Source organism: Aplysia californica, unplaced genomic scaffold, assembly GCF_000002075.1.
Source record: "Aplysia californica isolate F4 #8 unplaced genomic scaffold, AplCal3.0 scaffold00173, whole genome shotgun sequence".
Taxonomy (NCBI): Eukaryota; Metazoa; Mollusca; class Gastropoda; order Aplysiida; family Aplysiidae; genus Aplysia; species Aplysia californica.
Genome location: NW_004797443.1, coordinates 580753 through 603510, shown reverse-complemented (window position 1 = coordinate 603510; position 22758 = coordinate 580753). Strand labels below are relative to the sequence as shown.

Below are 22758 nucleotides of genomic sequence, written 5' to 3'. Positions count from 1 at the left end.
TTTCTTGTTTATTGTACTGTGAGCAAAAATTCATTTACATTCAGTTCAGTTAAATGTCACCACGAGCTAAAACTCCAGAATGCTTATGAGACTTCGTTAGCAAGAAAAAAAAGTGTAGTCAAGTCAAAGCAATTTAAGGAAACAAAAATTCCTGCCAAAGCAGAATCAGTCTTGATGTCTTGTTGCATTTGTAATCAAAATTGATCAAGTCACAATGCAGGTGAAGTCTGAATTTTTCTCCCACCTCCTTCCTGGAGTATGTTTTGCTCTCAGATGGTATTGAAAATTACAATGAACTAAGTTTCTTTTAAGGTGGTATGGAAAACTACAATATGCTACATTTTATATAGTAGGATGTTGAATTTAATGGGAGAAAAAAGTCTGAAACATTGTAAGGGCTCAGATGCTGACTATTGCCAACTGGGCTCCTCTGTTGCAGTCAATTCCTGGTGACCTGGAGTGCTAAAGGTCTGTACATTTTTGACCCAATCAACGTGAAGATTCTTGTCTGGACAGAGGATGTGAAAGGTGGGTTTAGTTTTGGTTTTCGATATGTTTAATGTGGCTTTTGACCCCGTTTGATTGTGTTGTAGGCGATGCCTTCCTTTAAATATCGTTACCTTAGAATGACAAAGTTCTATCTGACATTTTTGGCCATTTTGCGTTACTGAGACCATGAGGTCAGAAACCAAATGTTCTATCTGCTTTCTTAAAATCGTAATATTATTTGGAGTCATTATCAAGATATTCAAAGAATTGCATTCGAAAAGGCTTGATATGATGTGAAACTCAAAATCTTTAACGTCCAATTTCTCAAAACTAGGTACTGTGCAGATAGAATTTTGTAATTATGTGGTAGCAATATGTGTCTGTGTTACGGAGCTACTCTCACTGAACCTTGCAAACCCCTTAAAAATATTCAGTGGGATTGCACTGGTGTTACACCTGGGACCTCAGAATAATTTGGATTTGAGCCTTGAACTTTTACATGTTGGAGAAGTTTCTTGACCTTCTTATGCCTTGCTGCTGTCTCTCAGGGCTGGGCTCTCCAACTTTAGCAGTACTATTTCTAATTTTGTAGTTGTAAGAGTTGATCATTCAGGATGCGGCTGTTTTGACCCAGTCTCTCAGGGCCAGCCTGAGCTGAGAAAGATGCAATGTCCCAGCAGAGAGATGCAAATGTTCTATAAAAATTCTCGCATCATAGGTATTGAACTGACGTCTCCTGAGTGGGATGGTGAAGCACCTAACCTCTACACCACAGATGCTGTAAATTTCTACAAAAGGTTTACATAATGCATAATAATCGCCACGTATAGGTGGTTGGTTTGAGTGCGCTACTTCTTTACTTTCCTTCTGATGTCTCTGTCTGTCTGGCAGGTCTCTAAATGACTATTATTGTGTCGTTGTCCTTCTTTTTACTAAAATGTGGGTAGCTGGGAGGGGGCTCTGGTGTTTGCTCCTATCATTCATCTATCATCCTTTTCTCTCCTCCTTTTTTTTAGTGTTTGTTACTTTCTTGTTACACCTGTAATTGTGGGTGGTTGGCAGGTGCTCTGGTGTGGTCTGCTCCTTCTTTCCTATCAAACATCTATCGTCCTTATCTCCCCTTCTTCTTTTTTATGTTTGCTACTCTCTTGTAACACCTCTAATCTTCTGGCACTCATATGACCTTATGCAGTTGCGAGCGCCGTAAAACCTCTACTAAAACTAAAACTAACACCTGTAACCTTCATCTTTTATATGACCTTATTGTGTTGCAAATTACTTGATACTCTTACGAAAATATTTTACACAAACAAAGTAATATCCATGCGTGGTTGGCAGGTGGTCTGGTGTGGTTTGCTTCTTCTTTCCTATCAAACATCATCATCCTTATCTCCCTCTTTAAGCCATTCCCAAAGTAGGGGACATTAACTTTTTCTTAAATACGGCAGAATTGTACATGGGCTGGTTCAACAATGTCATGCTCATAACTGTGCCTGAACTGCATCAGGGAACTGCTGCTTTTTCTTTCCTAATCCTCACTATCGTCATTTTTCCTCTACTTCTTTTATATGTTTGTCACACACTTGTGACTCGCTATTTCCAGGGTGCCTTGATAGTCGAAGTAGACTTTGTGCTGTTGAAGCTAGAGAGGTGAGCCGAGTAAGCCTGATTCCTTGTAAGGGCTTCTCTGTTGACATCCACCCCTTGGCACTCATATTGCCTTATGCAGTTGCGAGCGCCGTAAAACCTCTACTAAAACTAAAACAAACAAATTAACCCCCTTTGGCTCTCCTCAGGTGTCCAGGATTTGGCAGTGTGTAACAACGACGTGTACCTCTTCCTGGCAAATGGCTCGGTCACCCGCTTGGTGCTACTTCCTGTGTACCAGCTGTTCACTGTCCTGTCCAAACGCTGCCACTGGACACTGATGGCCTCACTGCTGGTTGCTGCTGACCAGATCAAGCTACGGCCAGCCGTGGTCAAGAGAATCAAGCAGGATTTATTGTCTGTACTTACCGGTGGTGCGTAGAGGGTGGCTTGAGAGTGTCACTGGCAGGTCTTACTTCTATTTTGTCCCTCTTTTGTTTCCGTCTGTCTGGCTGCCTTGGTTTAGTGGAAATTGTTCATGATGGCCACACATTGTTGAGGAGAAAAGTGGCAGCCTTGGACAGATGGATGTCTATGGCAGTGTTATTATAATGGTGTAAAAGAAAACACAGCTCGTAGAATTGAGCAACACACAATCAAAGGAATCAGAAGGTGCTTGCATAGGCTGCACTCCCATTGCCGCTTTGCAGTACGTTTTGTTTTTAAGTATAGAAAGTTGAGGCCTGTGTCTCCTTTGGTTTGCCAGAAGTGCCTACACTCATCTGAAGTAGAGCTTTGTCCAGCCAAAATGTCTTGGTCTGGAGGGACTCATTTCACAGTGTTTGACTTACAGAAATAAGTTTAACTAAGGCCATGTTCAGTCTTTTCTAAATTTAAATTAAACAATTCAAAACCAGGGGGTAACTTGGCTTGTTTAAAAAATTTGATTTCTTATTTATTTATTTATTTATTTTTTTAGTACCATCCATTAGCTCAAGTTAGAGAGCGGTTGGAGGGAACAACTGGCTGGTAGGGTGTCTGGTTGTCTTTCTGTTGTTTCTTTCTGTCTGTCTTATCTCTTCCTTATACTGTAAACCAGTTATTGTGTAGATGTGCTTCTCTTCACTCAAACAAACAGACAAAGTACAGCTCAAGCTACTGGTATGAGTTTATGTGAGATTCTTCTTCTGCTTCTTGATGGCATCTCATTTGAAGTCCAGTATCTATCATATCTGGGCCGTCCTGCTCAGTTCTTCTGTTGGCCTGCATAGCTTCTCCTGTTGTGTCAGTGGGGTTGGCCATGCTTTCTGTCTCAGGGCTCTGTGTGTCCTGCACTGCTGGATGATGTGTTCCACAGTTTGGTCTGCTTCTCCACACTGGCATTTTGGGGAATGAACTAGCTTAAAACATCTGTACATGCATGTGTTGTTTGAGTCTTGTGTGTTGTGTTCTTTGTTTGAAGATAATCACTTGTTCTTGGCAGGACAGCTCTTCTTTCGTATCAAACATCTATCATCTTTATCTCCCCTCTTTTTTGTATTTGTTACTCTCTTGTAACACTTTTAATCTTTGGCACTTACCTGACCGTATTGTATTGCAAGTGTCGTAAAATACTTATTAAAACTAAAACAAACAAACTGTTCAGGGTAGTAATGTGTGTGTGGGTTTGTTTTGGCAGGTCTCCGAGAGGAAGGCAAGTCTCGTCTGGCAGAGAAAGTGGAGGCGTTGCTGGAGGATGTCAGTGATGGTTCGCTGGACTCTCTGGAGGCTCAAAGCGAGTTTGTGGACACTGCGGAGATCATGGGTCACACCTATCTTCCCACAGGCATGGTAGTGGTCAGTGAAGGTGTGGCCATTGACAATTCTGCTCGCCCCGGGGGATACAACCGAAAGTCGGATGTCGTCACTGCTGAGGAAGGTGATTACTGGCAGGAAGGGGAGATTGAAGATGGATCTCACGCCATCGAGAGTGGTGGTGATGATGTTGTGTCCTCGGGTTTGTATCTGCCACAGGGCACTGAAGCTGGGGTTGGTAACAAAATGGATGGTACAGAGACAAACATGACGCCCTCGCCATTATACTCACAATGTCCAGATTATGCGGTGGTCAGTCAGGTCTTGAGTGACTCCGACACCGATTCACATCAAGTCTCAGTGTTTCCAGGGTCTGACATTGTTGACTGTGGTACTACAAACCCCAATTTGGAAAATTTAGGTGATGTCACGACTACAAAGCAAGTGGAGCCGAGGTTGGACAATAATGAGAATGTTACGTTTACTCCAAAACCTGCCAGTGCTCAGAATGGTGAGCAGCCTTATCTCGAGGAAGGGGAAGGACACTCCGAGGGTGTTGCTGCTCTCTGTGATTCTGCTTCCTCGACCCATTCGCCAGTGTCGGCAAAGTCGGTTGTGAGTTCCTCAGAGCCTGTTTCTCCAGGCACCACAAGGCCCAGTGATGTTGTTGTCATGGCTGTCGGGGAGGAAGACGGCGTGAAGGAACTTTCAGAAAGCCAAACATTAATGGAAGAGGGTGAAAGTCTTGGAGGTAGGAAAACAAGTGGGGAGGAGCTGTCTCCCATTTCATCGTCAGTCTCGGCATTGCCCCAGGCCGATTCCTTACCACTGCATCAGGCCGACATTCACAGTACTCTACAGTCTCCTGGCAGCTCAGAAGTTGATGGTACGATTGGTGCGTCTGCTGGAGTAGAACACACAGTTAATCTCGGCAATGAGGGGGAAAATGAACAACCTTATTCCAGTACTGGGACAGTAGTGGGTTCACCAGTAGAGCCCAGAAACACAGAAGTGCACGAGAACTCGATGGCTTGGCCAGACTCTAGAGACAACGACAATGACAGAGTTGCTGAACAGTTGCAGAGTCAGATGTCGGCCTCACATGTCAGTGATGCTGCTGCTCCTCCGCCAAGTGATGTCATTCCTGGCCCAATGCTGGTGGCCAGGCAAAAGTCCACCAAGAAGGAGAAGCAGTCAGGTAAAGTATTTTTGTCTGAATGTAATAATAATGTATAATAAAAAGCATATGTATGGCACATATCCCTGCTCAACAGCAAGCTCTGTGTGCTTTACAATCTCTGTTATTACCCCAGCAGACCCTAGAACACTCGGAAACATTCTCTGCTTCCAAGGAAGTATGATACAGTACAAACAGCTGATTTAGCGCTCAAACACTAACAAACTAACAAGATCTTTTGCTGTTTATAGTCAGGCACCATTTCCCACTTGTTTGAAGTGAGGAAAATTCATGTAAAGTGCCTTTCCCAAGGACACAATGTCTAGCCCCTGACGGGGTTTGAACCGATATCCTTTTGGTTGCAAGCCCAACAGCCTAACCACAAGACCACCAACACCACAAGTATAGTGGAATGGTATGTCCGCCCCTGAAATTCACCAACCCCTCCCTTCCTTCCTACTCTCAATGATGGATGGTTGGTGGGCGCTGTGATGTGGTTTGATCCTTCGTTTTTATCAAACACTATCTTTCTTATCTCTCCTCCTTTTTAAAAATATGTTACTCTCTAGGAACACCTCCAATCTTCAGCACTTATATGACGTATATGTATTGCAAGAGCTGTAAAACTAACTTAGTAAACTCTGACATTAACCCTGTCCCATAGCAGCATAAGGTAATTATAGGCAATTCAAGATGCCATCTGTATTCAAATGCGGCTGCGAGCGCAGTGAAACCGGTACTAAACCAAACTAAATGGTATGCTGTAAAAGAATTACACTCCCATCAACTCCATTTGGAATTATTTAGGAAATGGGCTGTTGAGACCTTAACTGTCAAGACCAACCTGAGCTAAGGGTGACTGAGTACCTCAGCAGACAGGTGGAGATATTTGATGAAAAATTTCCTCCCCACGACTTGGGGATCTAACACATCTTCTGCATGCAGTGGCAAAAAGCCTAACCACTACAACACAGACACCAGCATTTTGTGTTGACTTGTCTGGGATAAAAGAAATGTGTTCTACGACAGATTACATAATATGTGAGGCAATGTGGTGAAATCAGGCGCTCGTCAAAATCATGAAATTGAAGAAACAAGCATTTTTCTCCCGAATGAGCAATTTTAAAATTGAATCTGTGGTTTTTGGCTTACCACCTTTAATGTCCTTTTTAAAAACACATTTATGTATGGATTTTACTGAAAAATGTTGATTAAAGGCACTAAAAATGTAAATTTACAGTTTTCAAAGACTCTCAAGCTTTGGAAGTCACCAGAAAACAGGTGGCCAGAAAACAGGTGGTGCATAAAATTGCTCGTATGCCTAGCCACCAGTACATCGGTGAGGGAGACCCTATCCCCAACGCAGCCCATCTGGGACCAAACGCACTTGAAAAGCCATGTTTACTACACTGGACTTCATTGAATATTTTGAAGATCTTTCTGAATTAGATGCTGGTAACGACAAGGACTACCATGTGTGGGATATAGAATGTGATTCTGGCAATCATGTGATTGTTAGTAATATATTGCTCAGTAGCTCAGGCAGAGGGAAACAGTAGCCCCAGGAGGTCGGGGCTCAAAGGGTTAATGAAATAATTCATCAAAGCATAGACTGTGGAAGTTGGAGGCCTGTTGTGGCAAGGAGTGGGTTATAACTGGGTGAACACTGGCATGGTAGTTAGTGATGTTACAATGATGGCTTAAGATATGCTGTTAGGCGGTGCCCATTGGAGGATCGGTTCAGTTTGGTTCGGTTAAGTGTCTGGTGGCTTCAGAGCACACTATAAATAGACCAACTGACTGCCCAAACCGATTGCTCGACACGCGGCCTTGAAAGCAAACGCATTTGTTATTGAAGGTCATCATTGGTTTTGTTGGTTTCGTCAGTTTTGCCATTGTCATATAAGACAATCCAGCTAACGCCAAACCAACCAAACTGAATGGAACCGATAATTGGGCATCGCTTAGAAGGTCACAATGAAACTGATCCGGTGTGTCATTTCTTATACTTTGGACTACCATCAGGTTTTGCCCTGTTTTCACAACACCTGAGTTGTTTTAAAACTGATTACAGTATATGATAACACAACTTGGAGTATAATACAGTGGGAGGGGAGGGGGGGAGTTGCTTTGACTCCAAAATCAGCCCATTTTGTAGGTCGAGCATATAATACTGGATGAATCTTGACATGCAGAAGAGGGCTCAACATACATGATGACAAGTTCTAGTCTTCTTTCGTTCTTTCTTTTCCTTTATCCACCGCTTATACCTTTTTGTGTGTCGCGGGAAGAAAGAGACCTCTCTCTGTCGCCCGCCGGAGAGCTTGGACGAGGGGGATGCCGTGGATGGTTAATGTTTTCCTGACTCCATCTATCCAGGTCTTTCTCGATTGCCCTCTAGCCTTGTTGCCATCGAATTTTTGGATGTAGGCACGTTTTGCTTCATGGTGTGTTGGTAATCGTAGGAGATGTCCGAACCATTTGATTCTTTGGTGTTGGATGTGATGCCTGACATCATTTGTGCCCACCATTTCTCGGATTACTGAGTTTTTAATTTTGTCTCGCCTGGTGTTGTTTACTGCTTTTCTAACGCATCGCATTTCACATGTTGTAATTCTTTGCTCTAATGTCTTGTTCGTGGTCCATGTTTGGCATTGATAAGTGAGTGTTGGGATTCTAGTCAGGCCTCAAATATAGTGTTTTACCTTCAAGAACTGAGATTGATTCAATCTGCAAAAATGATATTTGGCATTGCTTCCCCTCTATTGGGTCAATCTTGGCAGTATGTTGCATGTTATATTATGAGGGGTATACTTTTGGACCTTATTTTGAGAAAAATCACTTGTATTATAGGTGAGTATTTGCGATACTTCTGATAGGTGATATGGTTGTAAAGTTACCGGTATGTCAATATGCTCATTCCTCAATGGACAGATTCCTTTTTGTTGTTCCTTTGGGCTAAATGGCCTTATGCCCTCTCCCGTTTGTACTTTTGATGGTCTAATGGTTAGGCTGTTGGGTTCACAGGCAAAATGTTATGGGTTCGAACCTTGTCAGGGGTCCAATGTTGTGTCCTTGGAAAGGGTATTTTGCACAAATTTTCCTTACTTTACTCAGGTGAGAATGGGTACCGGCTATAGACAGCGAAAGATCTTGTCAGTTTGTCAGTGTTTTAGCGCATGTAATTTGCAGCTTGCATTGTATGGTTCCAGGGAAACTGAGAATATTTCTTGGTGTTGTAGGATCTGCTGGGGTATTAATACTTGCAAAGCTCCAAGAGCTGTACTGTGTGGATATGTGCTATATAAATGCAGTCATTATTACATTAAGAATGAGGACTTCAAAACTGTTATCTCACCCTACCTCTATTTCGAGTCGGACTACCTACTAATATTTCTGGTAACTGTACGTAAACAACATTCGGGTTTTCCCCATTTGTCAATACATGAAAAAAATGACTAAGGTGAATGTAGAACAGGAGTGAGGATGACCCAATGTGTCAGAAACTTATTTAAAGTTCGCTCCCGTTGAGGTGAGGGGATACAATATTATGTGTAAATTGAGCCCTCTCGCCTCGGGTTCGAGGATCCTGTGTCAGACTCTCAGCAAGTTTAATTTAATAGGAGGCGAAAAGAATCTTCGGGGTAAATGGTCAAGGAGTAGAATGCTGCATTTTTAAACTTCATAATCTGTTTGTCAACTTGCTACCTACAACCCGCTTACGAATACCCCAACATACCTGCCACTATACTCTCTTCCCACCTAGCTCCTCTCGGCGCTTATCTTGGCCCGTTAGAATAGACTAACACTATAAATGTCACCTTAACAGAGACTGTGCCCATCATGTCTGAACTTCACTGTGACCATAAAGATGGTTCCAGTAGGGAACAGGATAGAGAGTGCCCACTTCCCTCGTGACTCATTGAAGCAGAGGAAGATAGGACTAACACTAACATTACTTAAATGCAATCCTACATTATCACTCTTCACCACCATTATTTCTAAAATCATCATTGCTCGCAGATCAATGACTTGCATCTATAATCAAGGGATCTCTATCTGTAACAGTTACTTGTCATACTAAGTATGCACGTAATACACTATTGGACACTATCATATGCACTTTTTTATACTAATCAGATGGCGTCAATCTCATATCAATGGGCAAGGGAAAAAAAAAAAAAAAAGAAACCCATTTTAAGTAAAAAAGCAAAAAAAAAAATATTAGTGGATGGTTGGTGGGTGCTCTGGTGTGGTTTGCTCCTTTCCTGTCAAACATCTATGGTCCTAATTTCTCCTTTCTGTGTTTGTGACTCTCTGGTAAAACCTCGAATCTTCGACACTTATGACCTTATTGTGTTGCAAGTGATGTAATACTCTTACTAAAACTAAAACATCTATTGTCCTTATCTCTCCTCCATCTTTTATTAGTTGGCTACTATCTAGTAACACCTCTAATCTTCAGCACTTATATCACCTAATTGTGTTGCGATTGGTGTAAAAACTCTCACTAAATCTAAACTATAAACATTTTTTATTTCCTGTAGATGATTTGAGCATTGCCCAGCCTCTCCGGACTTCAAAGAAGAAAAAGAAGAAGAAAAATACCTCACGGGATGTCTTTGCCCGCTCAGTGTCTTTTGGTAAGTGGTATCTACTCAGTGGCTGATGCCCCCCCCCCCCCTTTTTTTTTTTTTGGAAGCATTTTACAGCGGTCGCAACTGCATTAGGTCTTGTTAGTGTGCGGGATACATTAAACATTTTCAGTTGGCAGGAAATTTTGACTTTTGCCCGCACTGCGGTCGAAGCCTACTCTTATCAATTTTGGACCACCAAGGGATCCTTATTGTGCGCAACTTGCACAGGGGACCTCCAAGATTTTTCAGCCTTATTGAGAAGGCTAGGTGTTAGATTTTACCTACCAGAAGATCAGGGGTGTAGCCAAGGAGTAGCAGTAGAAAGGTTGCAGAAAGAGTCAGGAGCCCGGAGGAGGGGGCAGAGGAGGTGAGGGGGTGGGGCAGAAAGTGGAGACAAAAGCAGGTGGCAGAACAGTATTAAAGAGCAGGAAAGGATGGGAAAGAAAAAAATTTTACAGAAGAAAATTTTATGTCACTATTGGGATCTAAACTGGGAACTTGTTGAATGAGAGGTAAACACCTTAACCTCTACAGCACTGAGATACAATAAGATACACCAAGAAGATAAGATACTAAGTCCAATATTTAAAAGCATTTTTTTTGGCCGTTTTTTACTCTATGGCATTGGTTTCTTATGTTTGGAGAATATTTTGTTGAAATTAAATTCTAATAGTTGAAAACAGTAAGAATAGATATTTAATGTAATAGTAATAATAATAATACTAGAAGACAGCGTTTGTGTAGCACAAATTCCCCCTGAACAGGAAGCTCCATGTGCCTTACAATCTATTATTACACCAGCAGACCTGATAGCATTCTGAAACAATCTCAACTTCCTGGAAAGCATACAATGCAAGCTGCCATTTTATAGGTGCTTAAACACTAACATACTGACAAGATCTTTCACTGAATTTTACAGAGAACACAATCAGAATACTGAATATGTATACAGCTTAACATCTCCAAACCAAAACACGTAAGAAGAAGCATACTTTCAAGGAACACGAGAACAATAGACAAACAGGCACTTCGGGACGACGTGAGCAAAACACTGACAAGTCTATCATCCCTAGATGCAGACACATTTCATGACACTCTGAAAGCGGCAATCGACCAACATGCGCCAATGGTAAAAAGAAACATTTCATCGAGACCCTTTTCTCCTTGGTTTTCACTTGAAATCAAAGAGGCCAAGAAACATCGACGTCAGGCAGAACGCAGGTGGAGGAAATCAAAACTTCAAGTTCACAGAGACATCTTTATTAACCACCGAGACAAAGTCAACTCAATCATCGAAAATAACAAGAAAAGATACTATCTACATGAATTGCAAGATGTTAAATCACCCAAACAACTCGTTCAGACTACCAATGCTATTCTGGGAAAAGAAACAATATCTCCTGTCCCCTCTGCAACATCAGATGACGAACTTTGTAGTTTATTTGTGACTTTTTTCAATGACAAAATTAATACCATACGCTCTTCTCTCGACCTAGAGCCAAATGGAAATTTGGAATTTTCAGAATTTACTGGACATATATTAGATTCTTTTAGTCCAGTTACAAATAGTGATATTTTAAATTGTATTAATGGGTCAACCATAAAAACATGCGACCTTGACCCAATGCCTGCTCATGTACTCAAAACCTGTATTGATATTGTCCTACCTCACATTACTCAGATAGTGAATATGTCACTTGCCACTGGCACAGTACCTAATACTTTCAAACAAGCTATTGTAAAACCTTTATTGAAAAAACCCGGGCTTGATAAAAATGAATTTAAAAACTATGGACCAGTTTCGAATTTGCAATTTGTCTCAAAAATTCTAGAGAAGATTGTTTTAAGTCAAGTTTTGTCTCACATGAGAAAAAATGGTCTTGAGGAAATTTACCAATCTGCCTATAAAACTCATCATAGTACCGAAACTGCGCTTTTAAAAGTAAAGTCTGATTTATTGGATTCCATTGATAGCAAAAACATCTGTCTTTTAACTCTTTTGGATCTGTCCGCAGCTTTTGACACAATTGACCATGCTATTCTACTCACAAGACTTGAGCGCTCATTTGGCTTATCGGGTACTGTGCTTTCATGGTTTAAGTCATATTTACTAGAAAGAGTTCAGTCAGTGCAAATTAAAAATAGCTTTTCAAAGCAGGTCAGGCTCGATTATGGAGTTCCACAGGGGTCCGTTCTTGGACCAGTGCTCTTTACACTATATACACAGCCCTTAGCAAGCATTTTACAAAATCATGGATTGAATTATCATTTTTATGCCGATGATTCCCAAATGTATGTTAATGGCACCATTCAAGATCTACCAAACATGATTTCCATCACTAAACAATGTTTTTATGAAACCAAAAAGTGGATGACAGTAAACAAATTGAAACTAAACGAAGAAAAGACAGACATCATTCTTATAAAAAATCCACGATTAAATAAGATCTGGAAAGTGTCAACTTTGATTTATATGGGCATATGACATCTAGTAAAGAAGTTTTCAGGAATCTCGGTGTATATATTGACCACCACTTATCAATGGGCTCGTTTGTAGGATCTCTGTCCAAATCCCTTTATTTTCAGCTGAGAAGGATAGGCCTAGTTCGAAAGTACTTAAACGAAGAGACCACAAAAACACTGGTAACATCTCTTATCCTATCTAGATTAGACTATTGTAACTCACTCCTAGCAGGTCTGAACAACAAATATTTGAATCGTTTACAAGTAATTCAAAACAATGCCGCTAGACTGATAACAAAATCTAAAAAACGAGACCATGTCACTCCATTAAAAGAACTGCATTGGCTCCCTGTAAAAGAACGAATAATATTTAAAATCTGCGTCATGTGTTTCAAATGTGTAAATAAAACTGCTCCTTTTTATCTACAAGAACTTATCAGTATATATAAACCAGGGAGAAACCTAAGATCATCGAACGATAACACCCTACTTGTGACACCTGTAAAATCATACAAATCATATGGAGAGAGATCTTTCTCATATCTTGGTCCTTTTATGTGGAACAGATTACCCATGAAACTAAGACAAATAAGAACACTTGATAGCTTCAAAAGACATCTTAAACATTTTCTGTTCCTACAGGCCTATCCTTCATAAGCTTTTAACGTTATCTTTCATTATATTTGTTCTTTTCCTATGTCTGGATGAAAATAGTCTGTGTGTGTGTGTGTGTGTGTGTGTGTGTGTGTGTGTGTGTGTGTGTGTGTGCATTAATGTATATTGCTTGAGAAGAAAGGAAGTAGTAAGAAAGGTTTTTAAAAAATGGGTATTCCTATGTAAAGCGCATTGAGCTACTTTTTTTGGAAATGTGCTATATAAATGTTATATATTATTATTATTATTATTATTATTATTATTGTTTATTTTACTATTCATTTATATAATGCATGTGACTGTAAGCCTGCGTGTGTGTACATGTTCGCGTATGTGTGTGTGTGTGTGTGTGTGTGTGTGTGTGCGTGTGTGTGCGTGTATGTGTGTATGTGGTGAAACACTAAACCAATGTGCCAGGATCTAGACAATAAAGAAGTTTCTTATCTTATCTGTCTATTGCCGGGTACGCATTCCCACCTGGGTGAAGTGGGGAAAATTTGTGTAAAGTGCTGTTCCCAAGGACCCAAAGATACCGAAAACATATTGTCCACAAGGTGTTCAACTATTCTAAGCCCAGAAAGCAACATTTTTCAAGGGAGAGAGAGAAAGAACTGTTTCATTCTTTTAAGAAAATGTGATGGGTAGTCAGTGACCGCTGTGCTTTGGTCTACTGTTCCTGCTTCTTTTCAGTGTTGCTGTTCTCCTTATCTGTTCCTAGAAGCATTTGGCCTAATTTTGGTGACTTAATGTACCGCTCAACAGCAAACTTGTAGGTTCTTGGTGGGTGCTCTGGTGTGGTTTGCTCCTTCTTTCCTATCAAACATCTTTTGTCCTTATCTCTCCTCTAACTTTTCATTGTATGTTTCTCTTTGGTAATACCTCTAATCTTCAGCACTTATAGGACCTATCAGTGTTACAAGTGCCATAAAACTCTTACTAAAACTAAAAGGGCAAACTTTCTCTTTTCCTCAGATCCTGCACCTCACAACAGTTCAGGTAAGAGTAAGGGTCTATTTTTAGCGCTTATGTCAGGAATGTGAACAGCTGTTTCTGTGATAAGCCTGAGGCACTGATCAAGTTTCTCTTATCTCTTGTCCTTTAACCCAGCTTTCAAAACAGGGCACTTGAATGTGGCCTTTGGCAGTTAGTTTTTCTTTTAATGGGTGTGTTGATTAGTTTCTTTTCTTTGTATATATATATATATATATATATATATATATATATATATATATATATATATATATATATATATATATAGTATAAATCATTTGATTTTCATACTTTTTATTATCGCTGATACAGCACAATCAAATAAAGAGTTATATTTTGTTCATTTTTGTCTGTGACCAAATACTGTTGGTGGTTGGAGGGTGCCACTGGTAGGTCCTACTTCTTTACTTTCCCCTCTGTTGTTTCTGTCTGTCTGTCTTACTTTTTCTCAGCACTAAATGACCATTATTGTGTCGATGTGCTTCTCTTTTCTCAAACAAGCTAACAAACAGACCAAACACTGGAGGTTGGGTATGGCTTTGGTAGGTCTTAGTTTCGGGTCTGTGTCTTCATTATCTCTCTCCTTGCTAAGCTTCTGCCAATCCCTGGTCTTTCCTTGATACAGCATTGTTTTACTCTCTTCTCTGTGTTTTAAAAAGTTTTTGACTGGCGTCTGTGGTGTAGCAGTTATTCACTTCGCTTTCACATGGAGATGACCTGAGCTTGATTTCTGTGTAGGGAAGTTTAAAAAAAAACCCTAATGTCTCTGTCTGTCTACTGGGTATCTAAGTTGGCTCTGACACATAGAGTTGAAGCAGCCCACTGTTTATAGTGCGGTAAAAAATTTGTGACGCAACTTTTCTTCAAATACCTCTTTAACGGGTGAATCAATGTCACCCATACTTTGCACAGCAGTTTGTATCAATTTGTCTTAACTTAAGCATTTTTCCACAACAACTAAGGTTACATTAAAAACTTTTTCTTCATAAATTTATATAAAATACTATAAATCTCGGTCGCACGGAAAATGGGATTGTTCATATCACTTTCCGCTTCTCACACACATTTTGCATACGCATATGGCCTACCTCACAGCTCATCGATGACACTTTTAAGTGGCAAAACGTGTTACAAGAAAATTTTTTTACAGTGGACTCTTCTTTTGCACTAAAGATTCTCAAAAATGCGTTCAACAAGCATAATGTCGCGATTAGAAAAAAAAATGACATACTTGCTTCTAAAAGCGATATTTCTCCAGCTGTAAACCTTTTAATATCTGTAGAAACCTCCGACTTGAATTTTTAATTAGTATTTATTAAAGAATTTTCTAGAATACAGCGAACAGATTTTTTACAAAAATATTGATCTGTTAAGGTAAATTGAAACAAGTCTTTGTAGAAAAGCTGGAGAGTCTATTTGCGATAGTTGAGGAAATATTTGACAATAAGTTGCACCACGAATGTTTGATCTGAATTGTGCCAATGGGGAATTAAAACATGTTGTTTCAAAATTATATGCAGTAATTCTCTTTGAACTTTTTGGTCGGAAACAAGCACCAGTATGGATTTCTAAAATAGAATAGGTTGTTACTGACCTCTCCGCGGATGATAGGAGTGCGCGAATGGTAGGTCCTGCGACTTTCCCTCTGTTGTTTTTATCTGTCTATTTTATGTTTTCCCAGCACTAAATGACCCTTATTGTGTCGATGTGCTTCTCTTTAATCAAATAAACAAACTGACCTCTCCTGATACCACAATGTTTGGTTTACAGGCCTGGCTCAAACCTGGAGAACACTCTGGTACACAAAGAGTTAATTATGTCTGTTATCTTGCTGATTTTCAGGGCTAATAAATACTGTTGTGACTTGGAGTGCCAAGTGATTGTGTTAAGGTGATGGTTGTTGTGATCTCATGCCTATTCAAAGTGAATGCTCCCGTAACTTTGTTGTAACTTCCTTGGCCCTCCTGCCTCCTGTTTATTCTGATGTGCTGTATCAGTGCCCCCAAGGAACTTACAATGTTGGAGCATATTAGACACTCGTATGCTTTGGGTCGCATGTTTTCATCTCCACCAATTAAGAAGTGGCCATTTGAAGAGAGGGGAACATACTTGAACGGATAACCTTTCACTTGCAAGCCTAATGCTTTATTTAAGAGCCTACAGCCCTAGTTCTATCATTAACTTCTTCAGCCTCCATCTTACCTTCATCTGTCTCACTTTTCCTCTCTTCAACATGACATGATATAGTACTGTTTTGTAATGTTATTGTGTTTAGATTCTTTCCTTCAACTCATGCGAACAAAGAATGCAACATAGTTATAAATAGTGTCGTGAATCAACAATTGTTTAGAATGATGTTTGCTGATCTTTGTTAAACTGTAATGTGCCATGTTGGTGCCCCCTGGTTGGTCGTACTTCTTTTATTCTTTCAGTTGTTTCTGTCGGTCTTGCTTTTTGGCCTGCACAAAATTTGCGTTATCATGTTGGTAGTCATCTGTTTACTCCAACTCAAGAAGCGAGTTTATGGATTTTCTTTTCCAAAGCTGGACATTGTATATTGACAGATATATAGATCATGAGTTTTGTTCCAAGAAACAACGCATAGAATGGTTTGTATATCTGTCAATACCACCACTGGACAGTATAGCAGCGAGAGCATACAACCAGAGAATAGATGGATACACACAACCAGAGAATAGATGGATACACACAACCAGAGAATAGATGGATACACACAACCAGAGAATAGATGGATACACAGAAAGGGGCATGGCCTGGAAAACATGGATTGAGGGGGGTCAGAGAAATATCAAACAAAAGCAATATAGTCATGCAACAGGTGATAATAATAGATCGCATTTGTATGCGCAAATTCCTGCTGAGCAACAAGCTCTAGGTGCTTTACAGTCTATGTTATTACTTCAGCTGATCTGATAGCATTCTGAAACAGTTTCAACTTCCTGTGAAGCATACAGTCTAGCTGCCATTTTATAGGCACTAAAACACTAACATATTGATATAACAAACAAGAGAAAGAGTTTTGCTTCTCCTCTCAACACCATGAGACGACGAAGGCCAGAAAAAGGTAATGTTATTTAAGTAAGTTGTCCTCCGGCTTATCTTGCTGGTTTCCTGACCCGTTTGTGGGCAGGGTGAGACGTACACTTGGTGCACCACACACAGATCACACTGCAGAATGTTTGTTGACACTTTTTACTTGAAGGCAGAATGGCTTTTCTCGTCAGATAAAGCCTTGAAAAAAGAGGAGAATCAAAATATTCAAAACAGCAATAGCCTACCCTTTTTTGCTCTGTGTTTGTAGATATGGAGGATAAGCTTCGTTAGATGGGAAATATGGGAAGGGTTTAGTTTAGTCAGGTGGTGGGCTACGAGGTTGATCTCGTTTTATGATTGGACAATGTGCTCTTGAACTTGGATTGTTTTTGGGAAGTTTTCATGGCATTATCCCTACTCAGCTTGGTCCTATTAGAGATAGACGTTTGATTCATTCCGACCTATTAAATGACCTCACAGTGTTGAAAGGGGCATCAAACCTTTGCCTTGTCAATACTTATCTTATTAACAAAAGGCAGTTCCTTCCTCCTGTACCGGCACTCCTACTCCATCCCCCCTCTTCCCAGGGGTTCCGACTCAACCGGTGAAAATTGGAAAAGGCCAGGCATTTCATTTTCAGATATTTTGGTCAGGAAAAGGCCTTGAAAATGAATTAAAATGAAAATTAAAAGGAGAAAGCTGAAAAATGAAAGGGCTGCCCATCATTATGAATTTGGTGGAATTGTTACATTTTTGTTGTTGTTTTATTAAATTTTACAAAAATACGATCGTAACACCCCTGATTCCAATTTTTGAAAATTTGTTTGCTTTTCAGTTACTCCAACCCATACCCATCTTCCCAGTTTACAAGGAAAAAAAAAAGTCAATTCTTGACAGTGTGTCACTACATCAGGTGCTGCTGGACAGCACTAAGAGACAGTCATTGAATTGATTTGCTTTTCTTTACTCTGACAACAAACAGACAAACAAATTAACTCACATAGAGGAATATGTATATTTATTTCAGAACTGCGCCAGAGTGCATCTGTTGGAGATGACCCCGACAGCATGTTGTTTGATCAAATTGAGACAGAGTTTGATGCCATCTCCATGGAAACGATCAGCAGTATCGAGGAGGAGGAGCCGCCATCGACTTCTATGAGGGTCAAGGATCCAGACACCATCTCATGTGTGGGCGATTTCGAGATCAAGAGCAGAAGGAAATGGTCGAATGAAATGGCCTTGTCTCCGATGGAGAATTCTTCCTTCAGGAGAAAGATGTCCTCTGAGCTGGGGCTCTCTCTGAATGAGGCGGAAGGTGGGACTTGTTTTTCTTATTCACTTTCAGCTATTTGTGTAGCAGCTTGGCGAAATGAGTCTCGTTTCGCATTTTCTGAAAATGTGTCCATGCCAGAGAAAAGGGTCAACATGTTCAATTTTGTAGTTTATTACATTTCTGCATAGCATTACCTTTCGTGGTGACATTGGATTGATCATATCATAACACTGCTATACTGAGGAAATGTAGCAAGTTAGAGGCATTTGTACTCTACCGATAACTAAAAACTTGAAAAAAATATTTTGAGAAGGTGTGTTGTGACTAATGATGTAATTTTCTTGGAGATGAATCACAATTGTTTTCAAAGCCTAGACGCAGGATTCCTGTAGTGTGTGAAGAATAAATATATGATTTGCTTCTCATTCACAGAGGTTGGGAGAATGGAGGTGATCCCCCCTCTGATAGACCGGCTGGCGGCGGCGAGAGGCTCGTTTGGGAGTGAGGAGGCCCTGTATCCTGGCCGGGAGATTTCTCCATCCCTGAGCCCTTTGACGGCATCGGGGGAACATTTCCCTCACTCTGTCTCGCCCCGTAACTCGTTGTCAGCACTGAAGGATGGGTGAGTGCCTATGGTGTAGTGGTCTCTGTCACTGTAGGCATTGAGAAATACAGTCTAGTGTGCACATAAAGAAATCAGCTGGGTGCGGGAATATTTGGTGTGATCTTTGAATTTGGCTTTGTATATGTTTTAAATACAAAGCGAACAGATGTATATGAAGAAATTTGAGACCTGAAAATCTGTTTAAGCCTTTTCGTAAGGTTTTACGGCGATCCCAACTGCATAAGGTCATATGAGCGCCAACGGGTGGATGTCAACAGAGAAGTCCAAACGGGGAATTAGGCTTACTCTGCTTACCTCTCTAACCTCAACAGCACAAAGTCTGCTTCAACTATCAAAGCACCCCGGAAATAGCGGTTCACAAGAGAGTAACAAACATACAAAAGAAGTAAAGGAAAAATGATGATAGTAAGGATGAGGAAAGAAAAAGCAACAGTTCCCCCAATGTTGTCCAGGCACAGTATGAGCATGACTTTGATAAATCAGCCCATTTACAATTCTACTGTGCATAAGAACATGTTAATATGCCCCCTTTGGGAATGGCCTAAAGACAATTCAGGCAGTAGCACTACCCCTGGGTGGGGGGAATCTGTTTGCTATATATGTTAATTAATTATGTGTGGGTTTCGCTATGTGCATGTTCGTTATATGCGTGTGCTAGACTGTATCAAGATTACCCCAAGACTATTCGCTACCCCAGAATGATTAAGTTCTATCTGCTCAATACATAGTTTTTGAGAAATTTGACGTAAAAAATTTTTTGTTTCACAAAATGTAGAGCTTTTTCTAATGCAATTCTTTGAATATCTTGATAACGACTCCGAGTATTTTTATGATTTTGATTGAGCAGATAGAGCATTTGTTTTTTTACCTCATGGTCGTACTAACTCAAAATAGCCGAAAGTGTCAGATAAAACTTTGTAATTTTGAGATAGCATACTATAAAGATCTTAGCAAGTTCTGAATTAAAATTATGGCACACATTATATTGGTTAGAGACATCTGGACAATCAGACCCCAAAATGAAAAGTGTTATTGGCCTAAGCACTGTTTTTTCTCTACAGAGGAAAGTGTTTGTGCTCAAGGGGTCTGTTATCCTTTATGTATAGAAACCGACATTTTTCAGAGCTTTGGGCAATTTTGATCTAATTGTGTGTTTTGGGCTTCAAAATTTCTTTGTTTAAAAAACCCCAACAAACTCGCATATTTTTTTTCTGAGTCTCATGTATATTTTGGGTCCAGGTTCCACTTTTTGAAATGCTTTCTTCTGTTGAAGATTGAGAGAGAAATAGGAGGATATTTTTTATCTGTCATAATAACATTGCTGAATGGGTTCAGTTAGTAGATGACTTATTTTACTGCAGAAGGATCATTTAAAAGTTGGAAGTAACTGGTCTGAACTGTAAGACAGAACCTCATAAAGAACGGTGGAAAAATTTAGTGTCAGAAATCTATTTTCGATAGATAGAACAGAATGGGTTGGTGTTCGAAACTGACAAATGTTTTCTACCACTCCGCACAAAATTACAAACATTACAGAGGAACTGAAAATAAAAAGAAACGGTAGCATGTGGCACTGTTTCTCTTTGATACTGGAAAAGATTTAATGTCTCTGGTTGCATGTACCAATTACAACAAACAACTACTGTCCTGTTTAGGTTGTCCCTGAAACTTAAGACTCAGACGCGGTCTTTCATCAAGAGCATCAAGGGACGCAACCCGCTGTTGACGAAAACGTCCAGTTCTCTGGCCAAGTCGTCCAGCAGTCCCATGTTGTCAGAGCTGCAGTCACCTCAGGTGAGTGCTGTGTGTGTGGGTTTGTTTGTCTGTGTGTGTGTGTTTGTCTGTGTGTCTGTTTATTTGTCTTTGTAAGTGGGATGTCTTTTTTTTTTTTGGTGCTCTTGTTGTTGTTCTTCTTCTTCTTTTGCTTCTTCTTCTTTTGCTCCTTCTTTTTCTGCTTCTTCTTCTTCTTCTTCTTCTTCTTCTTCTTCTTCTTCTTCACCAAGTTTATTACTTTATCATGTGTCTCCCGCTCAGCCTAAGTTGGCAGGTGCTCTGGTGTGGTTTGCTTCTTCTTTGCTATCAGACATCTGTCATCCTTGTCTTTCCTTCCTTTTTGTGTTTGTTACTCTCTTGTAACATCCCTAGTTTTTGGAACTTACATGATGTAATTGTGTTACAGTGTTGCAAGTGCCGAAAAACTTTTACTAAAACAAACTAAGCCTAAACTGGCCCAGACGGGCAAAGTCAAAGCCGCCCACTTTGGAAATAATCTAAATTGTGCTCATGGAGTTGATACTTTTACATTCATACAGTCATTTGTTTCATTTTACTTACATTTGTTTCTTTTTTTTAGCGTTATTTCTTTCCAATATTCTGTATCCAGTAATGCGTTGAATTCAGACTAAACAGAAAAATACATATTTCATTTCAGGATCAGAAGTCATGGAAAGCAGATGATGAGACAAGTGCTGTGACACCTGATGAAAGCGTGCAGACGGAGAGTGACAGTGAAAGCGATACATTTCAGAAAGTGGCATCTGCTGCGGTAGATGTGCATTCGCTCTCGACTACTGCGCTCAGACTCCAGGTTGGGATTCCTGTGATAGGAAGAGAGTTTTGTTGTTTTCGATCTCTATTTATGGAAGTCCTTCATTGTTTTTAGTAGAATATGTACTAATCAGGTTTAGTTTTTTTGGGGTTTTTTTTACTGATAATGGCCTGATCTATTGTTTTGTGAATGCTTTTATAATCATAATATATGACATTTATATAGCTCTCAACCCCAACTAAAGAACACATGCGATGAGCCCTTTGCGAACACAATGGCAACACATAAACAGTACACTGGGTTCTGACTAAAAATCTCTCCCTCTATGTCTCTTTAGTCTACCCCAAAAAAAATTTGACTTTGACATTTGAATGAGTTAAAAAATTTAATCTCTCTTAAACTATACTATCACATTATTTTTTTCAGAAGCGTTTGGGAGAATGGTCGGCCATGGTGAAGCCAGCCATCCTGGTAGAGATCTTGACAGAGTGGGCGAGAGAACTGCACAAAGCAATGCTGGACTACCACCGTGAGCTGCACAGGGTCAAGGTCGAGAGGTCACAGGTCAGGGGCAATAAAGCAGAAGTTCAGGAAGTAGTAGTGGATCCTGGTGGTGAGGGAAATTTCTCACGGCCAAATTCTGTAGATTCAGTTGAAGGTGGTGCTCTTAATGGACACGATAGGGAGTCAACGTATGTTGAAGGTTCGTCTATTAGTGGTGGAGAGGTGAATGCTTCTGTGTCTTCAAGGATATCCAATGCTTCCGAGGGTCAGGAAACTAGTGCAATAAATAATTTGAATTCAGCCTCGATTCCGCCTGATGCTTTAGGAGCAAGTTCGGATACTGTTGTGTTTCCTGAGGATTACTGGTTGGATGTTGTCCATGCGTTTGACCCGTTTCCCTTGTCGGAGGAGTTCCGGGAGGTGTTTCAGCAGCTGACCACCATGTGCTTTATCTGTGGCGTCCACGGGGAGGTCCTGAGTGCTTTTGGTCAGACAGACTTGGCCCACTACATACAACTCGTTCAGTCCTTGCTCCCTTCGGTCAATCTCAATGGCTCGAGCTCCAAACTTCTTCTGGCGGACAGAGTGGCTTCCCTTTTCTCAGACAGCAGAAACAGTTTACATGCGTCGCCCATGAAAGACTCTGAAGTAGGTGCTCACTGCGAAACTAATGGTTCATCGGGTGGGCTGGGAAGTAGTGAGGTGTCCGGGTTGTCGGGCGCTGATGTGTCTGGCATGGATTCCCCTTCTCAAAATGTCTGCTCTCAGCACGAGAAAGTGACAGAAATTTCCAGAGCTATTTCATCTGAGAAGCAGTTTTCTGCTGACCTCAGCCAGGCCGTGTTTTTACGTTTGTATTTCTTCCTTCTGGACTTCGAGGCGGTCAAACGGGAGCTGGATCAGAAAGAGACTGGGGACTGGCTACTGACCTGGGCAGCTTGCCTGCAGTGTTCTCAAGGT

The 22758-nt window shown here is 40.5% G+C and overlaps 1 protein-coding gene across 1 annotated transcript in view; it reads left to right on the top strand.

The window, feature by feature from the left end:
• The window catches only part of LOC101848352, a 56399-nt gene that overhangs the window by 21150 nt on the left and 12491 nt on the right, over positions 1-22758 (top strand). The window contains exons 11-20 of the mRNA XM_005098140.3: positions 440-528; positions 2286-2510; positions 3755-5068; positions 9595-9690; positions 13774-13797; positions 17873-18163; positions 18554-18743; positions 20402-20540; positions 21178-21333; positions 21721-22756. Of these exons, the coding sequence (XP_005098197.1) occupies positions 440-528; positions 2286-2510; positions 3755-5068; positions 9595-9690; positions 13774-13797; positions 17873-18163; positions 18554-18743; positions 20402-20540; positions 21178-21333; positions 21721-22756 (3560 nt within the window). The remainder of the gene's footprint in view (positions 1-439; positions 529-2285; positions 2511-3754; positions 5069-9594; positions 9691-13773; positions 13798-17872; positions 18164-18553; positions 18744-20401; positions 20541-21177; positions 21334-21720; positions 22757-22758) is intronic.